Below are 18,350 nucleotides of genomic sequence, written 5' to 3' on the forward strand. Positions count from 1 at the left end.
GCTTGTTATTTTGGTGAATTACTAGATAATGGTGGTTCTGGCCAAAAAAATAAGGTTCCCAACACAAATTTTTAAAGTTGGCCAAATCAGAAATGGGTAAAAATAAGTTTCATCTAAATAATGTTTTATAGGGAACCAGCAGTTAGCGTAATGGCTATGTCGCTGGACTCCCACGTAGTCGACGGCGGTTCGCGTCTCGGACCCGGTGGCTTGAATCTCACGCCGGGCGCGTGTGTGTGCATGCCCAAGATCCCGAGAGGAGAATGGAGGAGAAGGGATTGCAGCGTGACCATCCTCCCTGGGGGGTGATTTCTCGCTTTCTGTCTCTATGTCTCTGTCTGTCTGGCGAGCGGACGCGCCCTATAGCGAAAACCTCTCCAAAAAAAAAAAAAGATAAATAATGTTTTATAGACCCTTACTAGCTCTATAACGGTGAGGATAAATCTATGTTTCAACACACATTTGTTACATGTCAAGTACTGTGCTAAAATACTTTAAAATAGACCACTGTTGTAAGTACAATAACTCTTAGGTCCATTTTATTGATGAAGAAATGGAGGCTCAGAGCTAACATGCCTTGTTCAAGGTAACAAAAAAATAAGTGGTAGAGATGAGATTTGAACTCAATTTGTCTACACCAAGAGCCTCAGATCTCAATCCACTATAGTTGTATATGTGTACATGTATATTTATATATGTTATATATGCATATATGTGTATATTTGTGTCATGTGTATGTGTGAATGATGTTAAAGCTTTGTCTTGGTAGAGGGGTCTTAATATATTTGGACTCTTTTGGCTGGCTGACATGAAAGCATATCTTCTCAGAACAATGTTTTAGATGAATGAAATAAAAGTATAGAAGAAGCCAATACTACTGAAATAACATCCCTATATAGCAAGGAATTTGTGACTTAGTAACCTATGTCCCTCTATCAAGTTAATTAACAAGATCTACAGGGGGTCCAATGACTGTTATTTCAGAGGAGGGAGGAATATAATAAAAGGTTGAGGGCTTATCTCAGGTATAATTATGAAAATATTTTATTTCCATTCATATCAAAGGCACAGGGGCTGCTCATCCTCTAGGGTTTTTGCCTTCATTCACCATAAAAGGAAATGATAAATTTCAATTAGAAGTTAAGAATATAAACCTATAAATTTTTTATCATTTAAGTTTGCTGACACCTTTAATTCTATCCCACAGATTCCTGGCTAAAAACCTTTCATCTCTCTACTAACAAGATTTCAAAAAACAAACAAACAAACAAAAAAAACCCCAAAACCAAAAAATCAACAACAAAACAAAAACACTTTCCCACACTTCCTCTCAAATAAGAAACCCGGGACCAGCAGTTAGCGTAATGGCTATGTCGCTGGACTCCCACGTAGTCGACCGCGGTTCACGTCCCGGACCCAGTGGCTTAAAACTCACGCCGGGCGCGTGTGCATGCGTGCCCAAGATCCCAAGAGGAGAATGGAGGAGAAGGGATTGCGGCGTGGCCATCCCCCCTGGGGGGTGATTTCTCGTTTTCTGTCTCTCTGTCTCTGTCTGGCGAATGCACGCGCCCTATAGCAAAAACCTCTAAAAAATAAAAAATAAAAAAATAAGAAACCCCAGACTGCTGACCTTTCCCTCCCATTACAGCCAGATCCTCTTAACAGACCAGATTGGCTGGTCACTGAGCCAGGATTGAGGTGGGACAACAAGTGTTCTCCAGGGAGAGGAAAAAGCTAGGATTCACTTTCCTTCCACATCTTTCAGCCAATAGATTACTCAGGTCAGTCACTCAGTGGTCAGCCTCACGAATCAGTACCTGGAAATGCCACTTTGTCATGTAACTAAATTGATACTCTCTTCCTAAGGGCAGGTCTTACAGGGAGAAACCCTCTCCATATGCTCTTGTCCGTTTGGTGTTCCTGATATCAACACTATGAATAGAGTTGATGGTGTTCAGTTACTTCTGAAGACATATGCTGAGCAGAGACATCTGGTCTACCATCACATCTCTGCAAGAAACTTGCAGGGTCTTCTGCTTACTGGCTGTTGGGACCTGAGAGCTGCCGGTAGTTTCCCTTGCCTCAGACTTCTTTCACTCAGTATGTCTGGAGATTTCTTCACAAAGGTCTTATTAAAAATGTGGTAACAGGGAGAACCACCACACTCATTCCATTCATTACACTGTGATTGTGGCTCTGAAGATGTGCAGTTTGGAAAGTCTAAAAGGAGATGGGAAAAGAAGAGAAAAGGTACACATGCTGGGGAGGAAGGAGGTAAAAACACGCACAGAATCACGGACTGAAATATTATTTAGCCATTCTCTTGACTTCTGAAAAGTGATATCCACCAGATTCAAGTTTACATGGCAGGAACAAAAGCTTTCTTATCCACTGCGTTACTGTCAGCAGTGAGCACAGTAGGTGACACATAATAGCTACTAAATAAATATTTGCTGTATGAAGAAAGGAGTGACTATTACTCTATCTTATAAGCAAGACATCAAGGAGTTGAGTGCCTCTGTTAAGATTACACAACTGGGGTCAACAACTGGTCCTGGGAAAGGGAGATGCTGCTTTTGAAAGGATAGCAACCAGACACTCCAGACAAATTGTCATTCTCATGATTTTGCATATGACGTGGCCCGAGTATATTTATGGCATGATCAAGTTTAGCTACAAAGAGAAGGCCCTGTAATCTGATATCTAATAAGCCACATCTGATGTAGGTAAACTGAACTTAATCTTCTATTTTCCAGCATTTGGTAATCTATGGGATTTTAGTGCAGTGTTGATGAGAGGGAGAGCCAAGAAATGAAGAAATATTTATTGAGCACTTAATAGGCATCCAAGCACTTTACATACTTTATCTCATTAAATAATCATGTACATGTAGAATTAATGTTAACTTTCTTTCTCAAATGAGGAACCAGAGTTCCAGATAGAATAGGTAATTTGGCAGAGGGTATAGACCTGGCCAATGGAAGAACTAGGAATCACATCTCTGTGCCTATAAATGTATGTTTAAAGTGCTTCACAAAATGGCCTCTAAGCTTGTGGCCAAAGCTAAATTCACAGCCAAAATGTTCACCTGACCCCCTGAGGTTTGAGGGTATGAGACGGATACAAAATTGAGATACTCTGGGTATGGAAGTGACAGAAAAGAGAAGACCGTTCTTCTCCTTTATTCATAAATGATATTATGAGATAGATTGGCCTCATAGCCTAGTGGTTAAGGGAGCGAGATAACCATATGACTGACCACCATCTGTATTTTTACCCCACAGTCTTGAAAAAAATGCTGGGTACACACATGCAGGCATGCCACAAATCCCAACAGGCTGGAGAAATGACAAAGAGACTGTGGTATGACCATGTTCCACATTAGGGGAGTGTTTTCTTTCTCTCTTTTCCTATCTCTTTCTGGTGAATTCATGTTCCCTCTGGCAAAAAATAAATAAATAAACAAAATACTAGGAGTCAACCTATCTTAGTCTTGGCACCATTGGATTAGGTCACATGAACATTTCAGATATGCCATTTCTCCCCCATGTCTCATCTGCAACATGAAGGGGTTGAATGAGCACACCACTAGGTCCCACTCATCTCTTTTACACAATGATTCATTAGCATCTGTCTCCAACGATAAATTTTACAAAAGCTCTAATGTTTTAAAACAGAAGAAAGAGGAAAAAAAAAAAAAGGAAAAGGCAATCCATAAACAAATCATGTGGATTTGAAACAGCCGCCTTGGGCTGGACACCAGTACTACTTTGTTCTTTAAAAGAGTGACTTGCCAAATGGAGCCTTTGGTTTCTTTCCCCTTAGCAATATTATTTCCTTTTAAAGTATGTCCTGGTGGGGGTTTGAGTCATGTGTGTTTTGCTTGGTCCTGAATTACATATAATTGGGTAGACCATGAGTCAGGCTTACCAGGCATGTAGGATACACATTCCAAAGTCAAGCTTATCCCCAGGCTAGAATTTCCTGGAAGCTCTGGGTCTAGGATCTCTAGGATTCTTCTTCTTCTTCCCCCACCCAAAGTATAAGGACAATATGTATAAATCCTTAAACGGTCTATGCCTGCCTCTAATAATTCCATCACCTTCCGGAAAAAAAAAAACAGGAGAAGTCTAGAAAGCCCTTCGACCTAAGAAATGGCTTTGTCTTAGTATGTGTGACAGTCTAATCTGGTAATGATCAAAAGAGGTGCAGATCCTGGTAACATGTGGTAAGTGCTGGGCAGGTCATGAATCAGACTATCAATGAGTTAAATGAGTTTAAGTGATCTGTGTTCTGTGAAGATCACAGTAACAATTATAGTCTCCATGTGACTTTCACTTCTGATAAACACCTTCTTGTTTCCTGTCTAGTGGAAAGAACTTATGTTTTGGAATCAGAGCTGCCTAGGTTTGAGTTCTTAACCTGTGGTCATGTGAGCTCAGGCAAGTAATTTTAAACTTGTAGTCTTAATTTACACATATGTAAAAAGGACATAAGTATTTAAATGAGAAACATAAGAGAATGTTAAACATCCTTTGGGCACTCGAGAGATGTCTTTCCTTTCTCTCTTTTGCCTATCCCAATCTTTTCTGTCCCAACAGAACAGATAAGTTTGCTGGAAGGCAAGAGTTCATATAGATGATAAAGTAAGAACAAACATGCCCTTTCTGAGAAAAAAAATGTACAGGGGTTCACTGCTCATATAAAAGAGTAGAGATGAGTTTAAGAATGGGTTTGGGAGTTATACAAAGCTTTGTCATTGCTATCACTTTTGTTTTTGTGAAAATACAACTTCTGCATCAAATACTTAGGCTTAGGTATCAAATATATTTCAGCCATTAGAAGAGTTCTGTACATATACAAGACCCAACTTCCTTTTAACTCTTTCTATAAACACTTTATAGAAAGTATCTTCTAGAGCTTCAGCAGGCCCATGTTATTAGTATGTATGAAGCTTTAAAAATAGTCCGGGACACCTCAAACATTCCATGTGAACTTCAAGGAAAAGTTGTGATCTTGTGAGGCTTCTGTGGCAGTGTCTAGAGGCCCTGACCTGGTAAGATCATAGAAGCTGCCAGCCAAATCCTCTTCCTGTTATAAATTATACAGCAGTTAATGTTATTTCCAAATGAAGGCTTTTCAAGAGCAACAGCTATCTCTAGGGCCAGCAGGTGGCATGATGGTTAACATGCTGGACTCTTACATGGCCAATCACGGTTCAAATCCTGGACCCAGTGGCCTGAAAATCATTCTAGGCATGTGTGCGTGTGTGCCCAAAATCCCTAGAGGAGAATAGAGGAGAAAGGATTGTGGTGTGGCCATCTCCCCTAGAGGGTGATTTCTCACTTCCTCTCTCTCTGCCTCCCTCTGGCAAGTGCATGTGTTCTCTGTCAAAAACCAAATAAATAAATAAATAAGTAAGTAAATAAACAAAAACACGCAACAGCTGTCTCTTCCCTTTGGATATCTTAAATGTCTTAAAAAGCTTCTCCAAAATTCTCTTTGGGTAGAATGATGTTTTAGGCCTCTTTTGCCATCATCATTTTCTATTTGGGAGATGGCATGGGGTGAAGGAAAGATTAGTGGGCTGGAGGCAGAAGGCAACCCAGTTCTCATCCAAGTTCTGCCACTTCCTAGGGAAAGTGACCTAGCCAGTCACAGTGAGTAAATGCCTGTGGTCACTGTAATGACTCAACCCCCTGCCAAAAATTTGTTCTTAAAATAAATATTTAGAGGGTGTTGGATGAGGGCCAGCAGGTGGTGTAGTGATTAAGGTGCTGGACTCCCATATGGCTGACTGTAGTTTGAGTCCTGGACCCAGAGGCTTGAAACTCATGCCAGGCACATTTACGTGCATACCCAAATTCCCAAAGAGGAAAATGGAGAAGAAGGGATTGCGATGTGGCCATCCCCTCTGGGGGATGGTTTCTCACTTTCTTTCTGTTTGTCTCACTGGCAAGTACAAATGCCCTACAGCAAAAATCTCTCTCTCTAACAAATAAGGGTGTTGAGTGAATAGTGAAGAGATAAGAACCCTCAAGGGCTGTCACTTGCAATGGCGAAGATCCACTTTACTATACACAAACTATTCTGAATGTATAAGTTGGAAAGGAAAGATAATTGCTTCCCAAAGTCAAATCAAATTCCTCTTCTGGAGCCCAGCTGACTCCAGGAGGCTGCAGAAAGAACGACCCTCACTTCTCTCCTCCTGATCTTTTCTTTTTCTGGAGAGGTTTTTGCTATAAGGCATGTGCCCTCACCAGAAAGACAGAGATAGAGAAACTGAAAGCAAGAAATCACCACCCGGGGGGATGGCCATGCCACAATCATTTCTCCTCCATTCTCCTCTCGGGATCTTGGGCCCACGCACGCATGCATGTACACACGTGCGTGAGTTTATGCCACTAGGTTCAGGACTCGAACCGCAGTCGACTACATGGGAGTCCAGTGACAAAGCTATTACGCTAACTGCTGGTCCCACTCCTCCTGATCTTTTCTTAACCTGAAGGAGCTGAAAGAAGGGTGGGAAAGAAAGACATACAAGAGAGTTAGTCCATGCAGTGGTCCTTCCTCCTTGCTAAATTCAGCCTATTCTTGTCATTATTTTTCTTTCTCAACTTTGGTAAGTTATGTGGAGAGAAGATCAAATTACAAATCCTCAAAGGGGAATATCAAAGTCTTTTTTTCCACCTTCATCATTGTAGGAGTGTTGGTAAGGCCTGCACCCCTAGCCTTGGAACTGAGATGGCTTCCATTAAAGCCTAGAGATGATCTGTGACTAAGCCTTTCCTTGCCTCCTACTGCCACAGGTGGTGGATGTGAAAGTTCACTGGTCAACTGACAGTCCCTAACCTCCCCATATTCAGACATACCTGCACCTACAACCAGAACCTGCAATTTACAGAACAATCAGTTCACATCTGTGTTTGGAGAGCTTTTAAGAGAGATTTGGATTCTTTCTTTCGTAGTTTTTAATTATTTATTTATTTTGTTGTTTTTTAAATAAGGCTCTCTTTTGGATCAAGTGTATACCTGTGGGCATGTCTCCAATGTCTTGGCTATTAAAGTCCTTAAGTGACATCTTAATATGTTTTTAAGACTGAGGAAGCCAACAACAATTCTTAAAGGGCTATGTTTATGTTGGATCAGCTCACCTGGGCAGTGTGCCAGCAGTTTTGCTCACTGCAAGAACGGGAGGTGGAAGCAGGAAGGGCTGAGTACAGAGGGAAGGACTAATCTGGAGGATGGGAAAGCCAAAAGGGATGTGATGTGGAGAGTGCAAAGAGAGGCATCCAGTTGAACCTGGCAATGCACTTAGATGTACCATTATTTCGTGCTCTTGGGGCATTATGTTGGGTGAAAACTGAAACCCTCTGGAGCCAGTCCACTGACACATGCACAGACAACAGCTAACATGCCCTTATATCTCTGTCCTTGTCCTTGACAAACCTATGGCGCCTTCACAGTCATGGTGTCTATATTCTCTTGCAGACTCTAATAGGCTTCAGTGCACTGTCTCAGAAAACTCTGATAAAGAGTTTGACCCCTCTGGGCCTTGGTTTCCTTATCTAAAAAGTGGAAAGAACTCCAAGTCTCTTTCTAGGCATAAAATTCTGTAATTCCAGAGTAAACTGCTCACTGGCTATCCGTGTTCAGAAGAGAGTCTACGTAAGCAGATTTGGGATCTGTTGGGTGAGAATCAAGTAAGGTCATTATTCTATTGTAGTTTATCAAGACTGAGCAATGGATTAAGTTCTGCTGAATGAAAGTTGGTTGCTCAATAAATTGGACAGTCATAAATAAAGAATGGATCCTTCATTTGCCAAAAGATCTTTTTCAGTATCCGTATACCCACTAAAACATACCACCATCACCAAGAATAACAAAGGCTAACTCTGAATGCTCATGTGATGAGTCCTTTATATACAACATTTCATTTAATTATATGCCATCTTGGGAGGTAGGTGCTACCTCTGTCACCTTAATTGTAAGATGAAGAGAGAACACAGACTAAAAAGTTAATTAGCTTACCTAAGAGCACACTAGTAAGTTGTAGAGCTGAGATTTGAACCCAGAGCTGAGGCCAAAGCCCATACTAGTATTCTTAATAAACGGTAAGAGAACAAATCCATCGTAGTGCCTGATTCTACCAGAAGCAATGGCATTTGGCCTTCAAGGCCCTTTGTTATGAAGGAATGTTGACAATTTTGCCATCCTCAGGGAACTTTCTGTGCTAAGAAACCTTCTCTTTCCCAGAAAAACAAAAACCAAAAACAACAACAACAACAACAACAAAATTATAGCTCAAAAGTAGCCATTAGGCTCACTTGACTTTACACAGATGAGAAAAGTTGGGAAACTGTTTCTAAGCTCTGCCACTATACACATGTGTGGCCCATGCTGAATCCCTCCACCCATCTAGAATTGGTTATATGATATCCAAAGCTATTCCAATTTTTGGATTTTAGGTTCTCTCCTGAAGACCTTTTTTGTAAAATAAATAAATAAAATTCTTTCTTCCATGAGCAACAGAGAGACACAGAGGGACAGGCACCACAATAGGGTCTTCATGCCTTAATCCAACCACAGACTCAACCAACCCCAGAACACTGGTATATGCATTATCAGCATCTTCAGAATGTTCAGTGAGATCTCTGGACGAGAATCTAGAACTGCTGTCCCATGTGGGTCAGACTCATAGAGTATTTGAATTACTGCTGCACTATTGTCCAGTCCCCTCTCTTGAAGACTTTTTTATGACTTTTTTTTTTAATTGTCAGTATGCATGTGTGCTTGCCAGAAGGATAAAGACACAGTACATAGGGGAAAGATTACTCCTCAATGAAAGGTGATCACACCATAATCTCTTCTCCTACCTTCTTCATCCTTTATTGGGTGTGTGCATCCAACACATTTTTCAAGGCACAGGAGCTGGGCCTTGAACTGTCTTCAGCCAGATAGGATCCAGTTTTTTTAACTACTAAGCTACAGGACTGGCCCTCTTTTTATTACTTTTTAGCTGCTGAGGATCTGCCGCCTTGAGGGCAGGGCAGTGGAGATAGTGAGTATGCCATTTTATATCATTTGTCATTTGTAAACAGATCCCTTGCAGCTCTAAGAGTCTATGAAATTGTTTCAAAATGTCTAAGTGTGATTATGCATCTTAAAGCCAAGTGTTATAACCCCCCCCCACTGTTGCAGATTTAAAAAGTAAATATGCAATAAAATCATTTCAGCATGCTGCTGATATGACACAGTACTTAATCGCTGCTGTAACATTTGGCAAGTTTCTCCCAGACTCCCTTTCCTTCTCTCGATTTTTTGAGTTAAAGACATTGGTTAATCTACAAAGTGATGATCTTCATCTTGATTGTCATAGTCCCAAGAAGTAAAATATATCTGCCCTTTCATCTCTACCCACCACATTCTTTCTCTAAGCCTGTAATTGGATCTAAATGGAAAATAAACTCTTTGCAGGCCAAGGAAGTTGGCACCAGAGGGTGACAAGAAGGAGAACATGTTCTACCTCTAATCTGTATAATCACACTCTCCTATGCAGGGGAAAATAAAAACAAGGCTTCCTTCAATCGGCAGCACAGGGCTGTGGTGAGAAGGAGTTTCCATAGTTTCCTGTAGTTTTCATCTCACTACACACATTAACCATCAACCAGCTTATGTCCAAAATACCCAGAAATCACTTCACTTCCCATAGGACAACATTAGCCATGAGCTCTTCTACTTTGATAGAATGTGGGGAGGGCGGTTCACACACACTACACACACACACATATACACACACACAAATACCACAGTGCTGTAAGTTAAAAAAATAATAATGCCTGAGATATACCACATTCAAACATCATGGTCTTAGCTCGACAGAGATTCCCAGTGGATAATGCAATTTTTTTTTTTTTGAGTTCTGTTGTGTGTGGACTAGTCTAGTCACATTAGCACTGAGATGAGCAAGAAAGGTTTATCTGTGAGAAGTTCAAAAAGATGAGTTGAGGAATAAGAGGTGTGCATACATAACTCACAACTGGGTAGACAAGAATAGGTGTCTTCCAAAGTTCTAAGTGCTATGGGAATTTCACAGGAGAGATGACTTGATTTAGCCAACAGTCTGGCAGATGCAGTGGAACCTGTTGCATTCCAGAGAGATGCCCAGATTAAGTCTGACTCGTGTACACATTCAGACAGATCACGACCTCTGTGTGGTGGTCTGGGGCAGGTCGTCTATAGACAGGCACACTATAAATTAGATCGTGAAAATTCTGCCTATAAGTGATTGGCTTGCATTTTCATTTTGATTCTTCAGTCTTTTTTTTTTTCTCTCTCTCTCAATCTACTCCTAGAGATTATGGCAAACGTCTAAGGAGGTCTTTGCTTAAGATTCAGTCTCCTGAAATCAGAATTTAAAAATTACTGCTTTTGCGAAGTAAACCCCCAGTGTCACTATCACTGCTGCTATTGTGAGGGAGGTAGGGCATTTTGTACCCACACTAGAAATAAGAAAACTGAGGATCAGATAAGTGACTTGCTTATACTATGCAAGTCAAAAGTGGCAGCGTTCAGATTTGGATGCCTAAGGCTTTCCTTTTACTCTGCTGCTTGCTGGAACCAACCATCTGTGACTCTGAGCCTCAGTTTCCCCATCCGTAAAGTCTAGATTGTCTGTCTGTTCCCTTCTGGTTCACATGTTCCCTGTGTCTCTAGCCTACGCCCTTCCCAGCTGCGTTCAGGTAGACAGGAGTGGATGTTGGAGCTACAGGAGCAGCTGATGGCCTCTTGTGTGGTAGTTTACCCGTGACCTTCTGGGCTCCGGGCCAGTCCTTCTTGAAAGGGAAATGTGAAGACCCTGGGGATAGAAGTCAGTTTCCTTGGGCTGTAACTACTGCCACTGTCAATGTCTCCAACTGAAGAAACTGGTGTTATGTGTGTGCACGCACACACAGGTGTTGGGAGAACACAAAACACCAGGATGATAGCAAAAGGGGACACTTCTTGTGAATAAATATCACATCCCCTTACCCAATCCTCCCAACTATGGGAGAGGCAAAAAGATGGGGAGCTAGGGCTTTTTCTCCTATCCACCATAAAATTACAAAAATAAAAATAAACAAGTTTTACTTTAATTAAACTTTTATTAGCATTACAAAAAAAAAAAAAAACAACACTAAGACCTTTGCAAATACCATCTTCAACAATGGCTTCAAGAGTGGATTTTGAGGTGCGTGGCTGTTAGCTCAAGCTTGGAGTCCCAACTATTCTGTTTCTGTGAAGTCCTGGAATTTAGTAAGATTCTTTCTCATTACCTCTAGAGAAGTCTCCACAAATACATGGGAAGGGAAAACGGGAAAGAAAGGATCTGGGTATACACAGAATCCGCTCACCTTTTGAACCCTGGGGTTGAGGTCCTTGGCCACCTTTGCCATCTTCTTCTGGGCTGGAGCAACAGCGCCTGGCTTCTCAGACAGACGCGCGACGGCACGCAGCGGGGATAGCGGCGGCTGAATGGCCAGGTTCACCCGCCCGGGAGCTGCTCTGCGCGCCTGGGGCGCAGCCCGGCCGCTTTAATTGGAGAGCGGGACTCCCTCTAAAACCTCGCCAGCCAATCCGCACGGGCGCTCGCGCTGGCCCAGCCAATATCCAAGCCAGGGTCTCGCCCCTTCCGTGGGGCGGCCTCTACCCCGAGCTGCGGAGCGGGGCGCAGCTCTGACGTCAACACTGCCGCGGCCCCTGCCTGCCTCAGGCGCCTCACATCTGTCCCTTGAGCGGCAGGAATCCGTCCCCACGCCCTTCTCCTTTAAAGGACAACAGGCAGAGGGTGGGGCGGGCGGCGAGGCCCCAGCGATCCATTCAGGTCAAAAAGGAGAGTGATCAAACAGGACGCTGAGGTATTTTTAGTCAGCTGGGTCCAAAAATAAGCGCTGAGCTGTGTTCCCCTTCCCACCCTGTCAGCTTTGTCGCAGGGGGAGCGGGGAGAAGGGGCAGGCAGGTGTTTGCGTTGACCCGCAGGCTCATTTTCCCCCAACCTGGGCAAGAGACATTCCGGAGAGTTATTGTTTTTTGTTTGTTTGTTTTGTTTGTTAAACATAACAATTGGGGAGTATTTAGCCACTTTCTCCTAACTTTTTTTATTGTCTCTAGCTGTAAGGAAGAGACCACCCTGATTTTATAAATGCCCCTCTGGACACGTTTTTCTCATTGTAGCCTTAGTAATTACCTTAGGTGTTACGTTTGGACTCCGGTTTGATAGCTGAGGAAATCATCAGAGTAATTGGGCCAAAATTGAACTCTTCAGCAAGAGTGAGGGCGGAGACTCACCTGAGAGGAGGAACACAGATGACAAGCTGTAAACTAGGAAATTTGTATTTTGTAGATAAATTGGGTCATGCAGGCTTGGACAAGGAAGATTCCATCTGATTTCACACATCCTTGAAATACAGCGTCCTTGCACCATCTGAGGTAACTACTTTCACAAGACAAAATTGGCCAGTTTCCCTCCACTAGGCCACGTTGTTTGTCTATAAACCCACATCTCTACTGAGCCATTGCCACAGACTTGAATTCCCAGAGGAGTTTTACCCTTTGCTCTGCCAGAGAATAAACACAAGCCCTGCCACCCCTTTTCCCCCCTTCTTTCTTTAATTTAGGTTTTTGCTATAGGTCATGTGAGCTCCAGGAGACACAGAGACAGAGTGAAAGTGAGAAATGACCCCCTCCTCTGGGGTGGGGGGTGATGACCATACTACAGTCCCTTCTCCTCCATTCTCCTCCCAGGATTTTGGGCAAGCATGCACAGGCACCCAGCATGATTTTCAAGCCACTGGGTCTGGGACTCAAACTGTGGAGTCCTTTTAATACTAGACAGAATACTGCTTTGTCAAGTGGTGACCCACCTATAATCTGCTTTGGCAGTGGTCCCTACCAGAAACCAGGGCTCCCATGGGCTAAAGTAAAACAGTTGCAGAGAGACTAAAGAGTGGTCTCAAGGAGACTAAAGAGTGTTCTCAAAGTTTATCATTTGGGTCTAATTTGTTGAGGGTTCAGGGGCTACAGGTCACATTAAGACCTTCTTACTGAAGGCTTTTTCTTCCTTTTTTTCTTTTTTCCTTTGGAGAGGTTTTGGCTATAGGGCGCGTGTGTTCACCAGACAGAGAGAGATAGTGAGACAGAAAGCAAGAAATCACCCTCCAGAGGGGATGGCCTCACCGCAATCCCTTCTCCTCCATTCTCCTCTTGGGATCTTAGGCATGCACGCATAAACGCCTGGCGTGAGTTTACGCCACCGGGTCTAGACTCGAACTGCGGTTGACTACATGGGAGTCCAGCAACATAGCCATTACGCTACTGGTCCCATGAAGGTTTTTTTCTTCCTAAAAGTCTTCTCCAGTTTAGTTCTGAACACATCATCTTATCCAGTAATTCCATATCTTGACCAGGGATCCCAAATTGTGATTCCTTCTTCACATTCCTGAAAAAGGCTTTCCATCTGTGATTCACCTTTTCCAAGATGAGGGATGGTCTATTTCTTCTTTTATAGATTTCTGCTATAAATGATATTTGTCTTCCTTGCTCCCAGATATAACTCCAACACCTAGAATGAGGAGCGGCTCAGTATGCATTTGTTGAATAAACGGAGGTTGGGTTCTGGCTTTTAATCAGCAGTGAGCAGGCAGGGTGAGACTAGGAAGAGATGGCGCAATGGTAAACCTGGTTCACCAGGTCTGGTTTGCCAAACTTTCCAAGGTGAGCTGCATGTTAAGGTAGTATGTAAATAAACAGTGTCCAACAGAAGGGAGAAGGTTGCTCTGTTAATAGTCCTTTCAGAAGGAACAATAGTGCTAAACTAGGATGTCATGCCAAAGCCTTTATGTTTCAGAGCTTGGGGAACAGAAGCCAGGAGTAAAACAAAAGAGAGCTTTATCCCTTTTGAACTAAGCAAAAGTCTTTTGAATGAAATCATTTCCCATTCCCTTCTCAGCTACTCTCCTTGTCTGATCTTGAGAAATCATTGTTCCACAGAATACTGCTAGTTTTATTAACTTATAACACTGTTTAGCTCCAACCACTAGATTCCCTCTCCTCTACTTAATTTTATCTGTGGTTCCAGGTACAAGAAGGAGGCAGATTTTGCAGCTGATTTTAGAATGTGAGAAGCAGGAGCTGCTGCTTGGTGTAGTCCATTCCTACCTTTCTGCGAAAGGACCTGCTATAGGCAGATGGGTGATCCTTGTTCCTGCCCCAGTGGAAGATGTTATTCCTGTCCGTTTAAACCCTCCTCTCAACCCATATGTTCTGACCTGTAGTCAGAGATTTGACTGGAAACTTGGACAGATTGTTACAACTTGGAACTGTTCAGGAAAATGGGGGGAAATTAGGTCATTGCATCTAAGCCTCACTCTACCTTTGAGATCCCTTTGAAGGACCTTTGAGGTCTCTTCCTTTTGGAAGAAAATGGACTATCTTTCCCAGGTTGAAACAGTAGAGAGATCTGATTTCCCTGAAGTTCATTGCTTTGTGGTGCTAAGGCTGGTTAGGGGTCTTTATGCATCTATCATGCAGATTTGGGGCACCTATCTTAAGCCAAGCCTATGCTAGATGCCAGGGGAATCCTGTCCCTTGAAGATTCTGTTAGCCTAATCATTAATACTGCCTGGAGCTCTCTGATTGACAAAGGTTTTATCTGACTTGAATTTCAAAATAACCACTCCTGGAGAAGATGGAAATTCTGAACAGTGAAGAACTTTGTACAGGGTGTACAGTTAGTGTGTGGCAGAGTAGAAACTCAAGTTTAGGGTTTCTAACTCCACACTGTGTCCTTTAAACTGTTCTACACTGCCTTCTATAATTGTTAAGGATTGATTAGGAAAAGAGAAGACTTGGAGTGAGATGGTGCGGTTTTTATTGTTATCACTAGGTTTGTCCTAGCTGGGATTTTTAAAAACTTATTTGTTTCTGAAAGAGAGAAAGTGAGAGAGAGAGAGAGAATGAATCCCAACATGGTTTTAATACAGCAATCTATCCCCCAGCTCAGTCAGCCTATATCACAGGACAGGCATGTGCAAGCTCTGGAATGTCCCAGAACATGAACCCAGGACCTTTCTCATGTGAATGCAGTTGCATTACCACTGTGCCATTGTCTGGCCTGCTAGCTGCGATTTCTGATTCTGAGTCTTGTGCTCTTTTTATCATTCATAATTAATTAACCAACCAGCCACTGGATTGGGAACTATTGGGTCATTGGAAAAGTCATGATGTATTTTTCTGTTTTTCTATGCAAAACTGCATCATGACTTTTTGGACATCCCAATTCTTTGGGTTAGCCCTGGGCTGAATATGAAAGTGAGTGTGAGTCAAGAAAAGTCTTTGCCCTCACACAGCTTCTATTCTAGTTGCGAGAACAGGCATTAAATCGGTGACTAGTTAGTTAGATAAAGTAATTAATGATGGCAGTGAGTGCCTAGGAGGAGATGAGTAGAGAAGAGATTCACTGGATGTGATCTCTACCTCAGGTGGTCCAGGAAGGCCTGAGTGAGGAGGTGGCCTGTGAGCTGAAACCTGAAACAGGAGACTGAGTCAGCTATGAGAAGAGTCACTGTGGAAAGAACATTCCAGAAGGACAGAGTCATGAAAGTAAAGCCCCCGAGGTGAGCACAGGCTTGGTGTGTCTGAGGGATCATGAGGTCAATGTGGCTAGAGGGTAACAAGGGACAGGGGGAATAGCATGAAGGGACCTGGGGTGGGGGGAGGAAGGGGCTAGATCATACTGGGCTCTGTAATCCACACTAAAGAATTTAAATTCTTTTCTGAGAGTAGTGGGATGATATACATTGTGGTTTCCAAGTGGAACATAACGTGAGCTATGTATGATTTTAAAATTTCTAACAACCACATTGAGAAAAAAATAAAAAGCAGGGCTGGCCTAGTAGTATAATAGTTAAGCACTGTGCGTAGGGAGCCAGATCCCACATGGTCAAATATGGTTCAAATCTTGGTTCTAGTGGTTTAAAAAACATGCTGGGCATGTGCGCATGTCTGTCTCAAATCCTGAAAAGATGGAGGAAAAAGGATTACAGTGTGACCACACCCCAGTGGAGATTGTTTTCTCCCACTCTCTCTGTGTGTCTCTCTGGCAAGTGCACGCTACCTCTGTTAATTTAAAAACATGTAAATTAAAAAAATTAAAAGCAAAAAGAAATAGGTGAAATATTTATAATTTATTTGGCTCATTACAATCAAAATGTTGTCTTTTTTACCTGTGAATGATATTAAAAATTATGGAGATGTTTTATATTATTTTTTTGTTTCTACATCTTTGAAATCTGGTGTATGTTTTATACTTACAGTGCATCTTCTTTTTGATTAGCCTCATTGTAGATGCTTGGTAGTCACCTAGTGGCTGTCATACCAGAAGGAAAAGTTATGGAGAGTTTTAAGTAGGGCAATGACAGTATCTGGTTTACTATGTAACTCATAGCAAGGACACCGGACGAACTAAGAGAAATTTAGCTGGTAACAAACAATCAGTTCCTCACCATCATGAGGGGCTGGGAACCAGTAACTGATTGATCAACTAAGGTCTACAATGTATTTCTTTTTTTTTTGGTAGAGGTTTTTTTTTTGCTTCTGGGCACGTGCGCTCGCCAGACAGACAGAGACAGAGAGACAGAAAGCGAGAAATCACCCCCCGGGGGGATGGCCATACCACAATCCCTTCTCCTCCATTCTCCTCTCGGGATCTTGGGCACGCACACACACGCACCCGGAATGAGTTTTAAGCCACTGGGTTTGGGCCATGAACCGCGGTTGACTACGTGGGAGTCCAGCGACATAGTCATTACACTAACTGCTGGCCCCTCTACAATGTATTTCTAACACCTTGCTTGGAGGGACAAGTGATTTGCTCAAAGTCACAAAGCTAGAAAGAGTCAGAGCAAGACTCTTTTAGTTTTATGCCATATATTTTCATAAATTCCTAATAATGGTGGTTCACAATTGTTTTTATTATCACAATGTGGCAAGCATGACTCCGGATGTTTCAGTACGCAAACATAAGTGATGGCTTCTATTTGGTTATGATGTTTTTGCATATTGTATTCATTAAAAACACCTAACACTTAAGGTGTTATAAAGGTATCAGTAGATATAAATAACCCATGGATCACATAGTATATTTTAATGAACTGATAAAAATATACAAGAACCACATAGCACTTTTTAATTTGTATCAACTTGGACCATCATGTAAACCATATACATGTGAATTATTCACAATTTAAATTTTTTGGTTTCTTTTCTGTCATTTTTATAATAACTTGAATTTTAGAATTACTCTGTAATTTTCTACAGATTTTTGGATGACCTCCTAGATCCAGAAAGGCTTTGTCTGTAAGGCCAAAACATCTGTGTAAAAACAAAGCATGATTAGTCTTTGACAGGGGCAGTGAAAAACACAAGGGGGATTGACCTATTATAAAATAGCAATGAATCAGGAATCTGTTTTTTTTTTTTTTTTGGAGAGGTTTTTGCTATAGGGCGCATGCGCTCGCCAGACAGACAGAGACATAGAGACAGAAAGCGAGAAATCACCCCCCAGGGGGGATGGTCATGCCGCAATCCCTTCTCCTCCATTCTCCTCTCGGGATCTTGGGCACGCACGCACACGCGCCCGGCATGAGATTTAAGCCACCGGGTCCGAGACGCGAACCGCGGTCGACTACGTGGGAGTCCAGCGACATAGCCATTATGCTAACTGCTGGTTCCCTGAATCAGGAATCTGGAGCCTTGCATTTTGATCTTGGCTTTGATAAGAACAGTGGTCATAGTCTTGCAATGCAAACTTAGTATGATTTACTGGGAATGAGTGATTTAGTTGCCTTGAAGATCCACTGTATATCCCGGTCAGTGTTATAATGGAGCCATTCCCTTCTATTGGGTTGTTGGAAAACTCATGAAACATTTTGCATAGAAAAACAGAAAAAAATACATCACGACTTTTACGACAACCCAATATGACACGTCGACAAGGGAGTGAAGAAAACACAAGTTTTAGACGCAGAAAATCTGTGTGTTTGCTTCAGCTCCATCAGGTGGTGAGCTGAATGATTTGGGACAGATACTTTATAGTCTCTAAGTCTCTGAAAGATGGGAGTAATGATCCCTATCCCTCCTGCCTTACTAAGAGTATCCACTTTATCATCTATTGGGTTGTCGGAAAAGCTATGATTCATTTTTACATAGAAAAAAATACGTATTTCTTGTATTGTCCTCTCCCTCTGAGTATGGGTGGTACTGGTAATTTGCTCCTAATTAGTAGAGTATGGCGAAGGTGTTGGGATTTCACT

General features: G+C 42.3%; 1 protein-coding gene and 1 long non-coding RNA gene across 4 annotated transcripts in view; one reads left to right on the top strand and one right to left on the bottom strand.

The window, feature by feature from the left end:
- The window catches only part of LMCD1 (LIM and cysteine rich domains 1), a 69,292-nt gene extending 57,732 nt beyond the window's left edge, over positions 1-11,560 (bottom strand). Inside the window, exon 1 of one of the 2 annotated variants that reach the window (XM_006152043.3) lies at positions 11,394-11,560. In XM_006152043.3, coding sequence (XP_006152105.1) covers positions 11,394-11,435 — 42 coding nt within the window. In that variant the 5' untranslated portion in view covers positions 11,436-11,560. The remainder of the gene's footprint in view (positions 1-11,393) is intronic. The other variant, XM_027773269.1, reaches the window with a different exon arrangement.
- Positions 11,561-11,682: 122 nt separating this feature from the next.
- LOC102484481 (uncharacterized) overlaps positions 11,683-18,350 on the top strand; it is a 279,187-nt gene continuing 272,519 nt past the window's right edge. For both annotated transcript variants that reach the window (XR_335072.3, XR_003549947.1), the window contains exons 1-3: positions 11,683-11,897; positions 12,383-12,468; positions 15,519-15,653. This is a non-coding gene — a long non-coding RNA (uncharacterized LOC102484481). The remainder of the gene's footprint in view (positions 11,898-12,382; positions 12,469-15,518; positions 15,654-18,350) is intronic.

Source organism: Tupaia chinensis, unplaced genomic scaffold (assembly GCF_000334495.1).
Source record: "Tupaia chinensis unplaced genomic scaffold, TupChi_1.0 Scaffold000333_1, whole genome shotgun sequence".
In the NCBI taxonomy this organism is placed as follows: domain Eukaryota; kingdom Metazoa; phylum Chordata; class Mammalia; order Scandentia; family Tupaiidae; genus Tupaia; species Tupaia belangeri.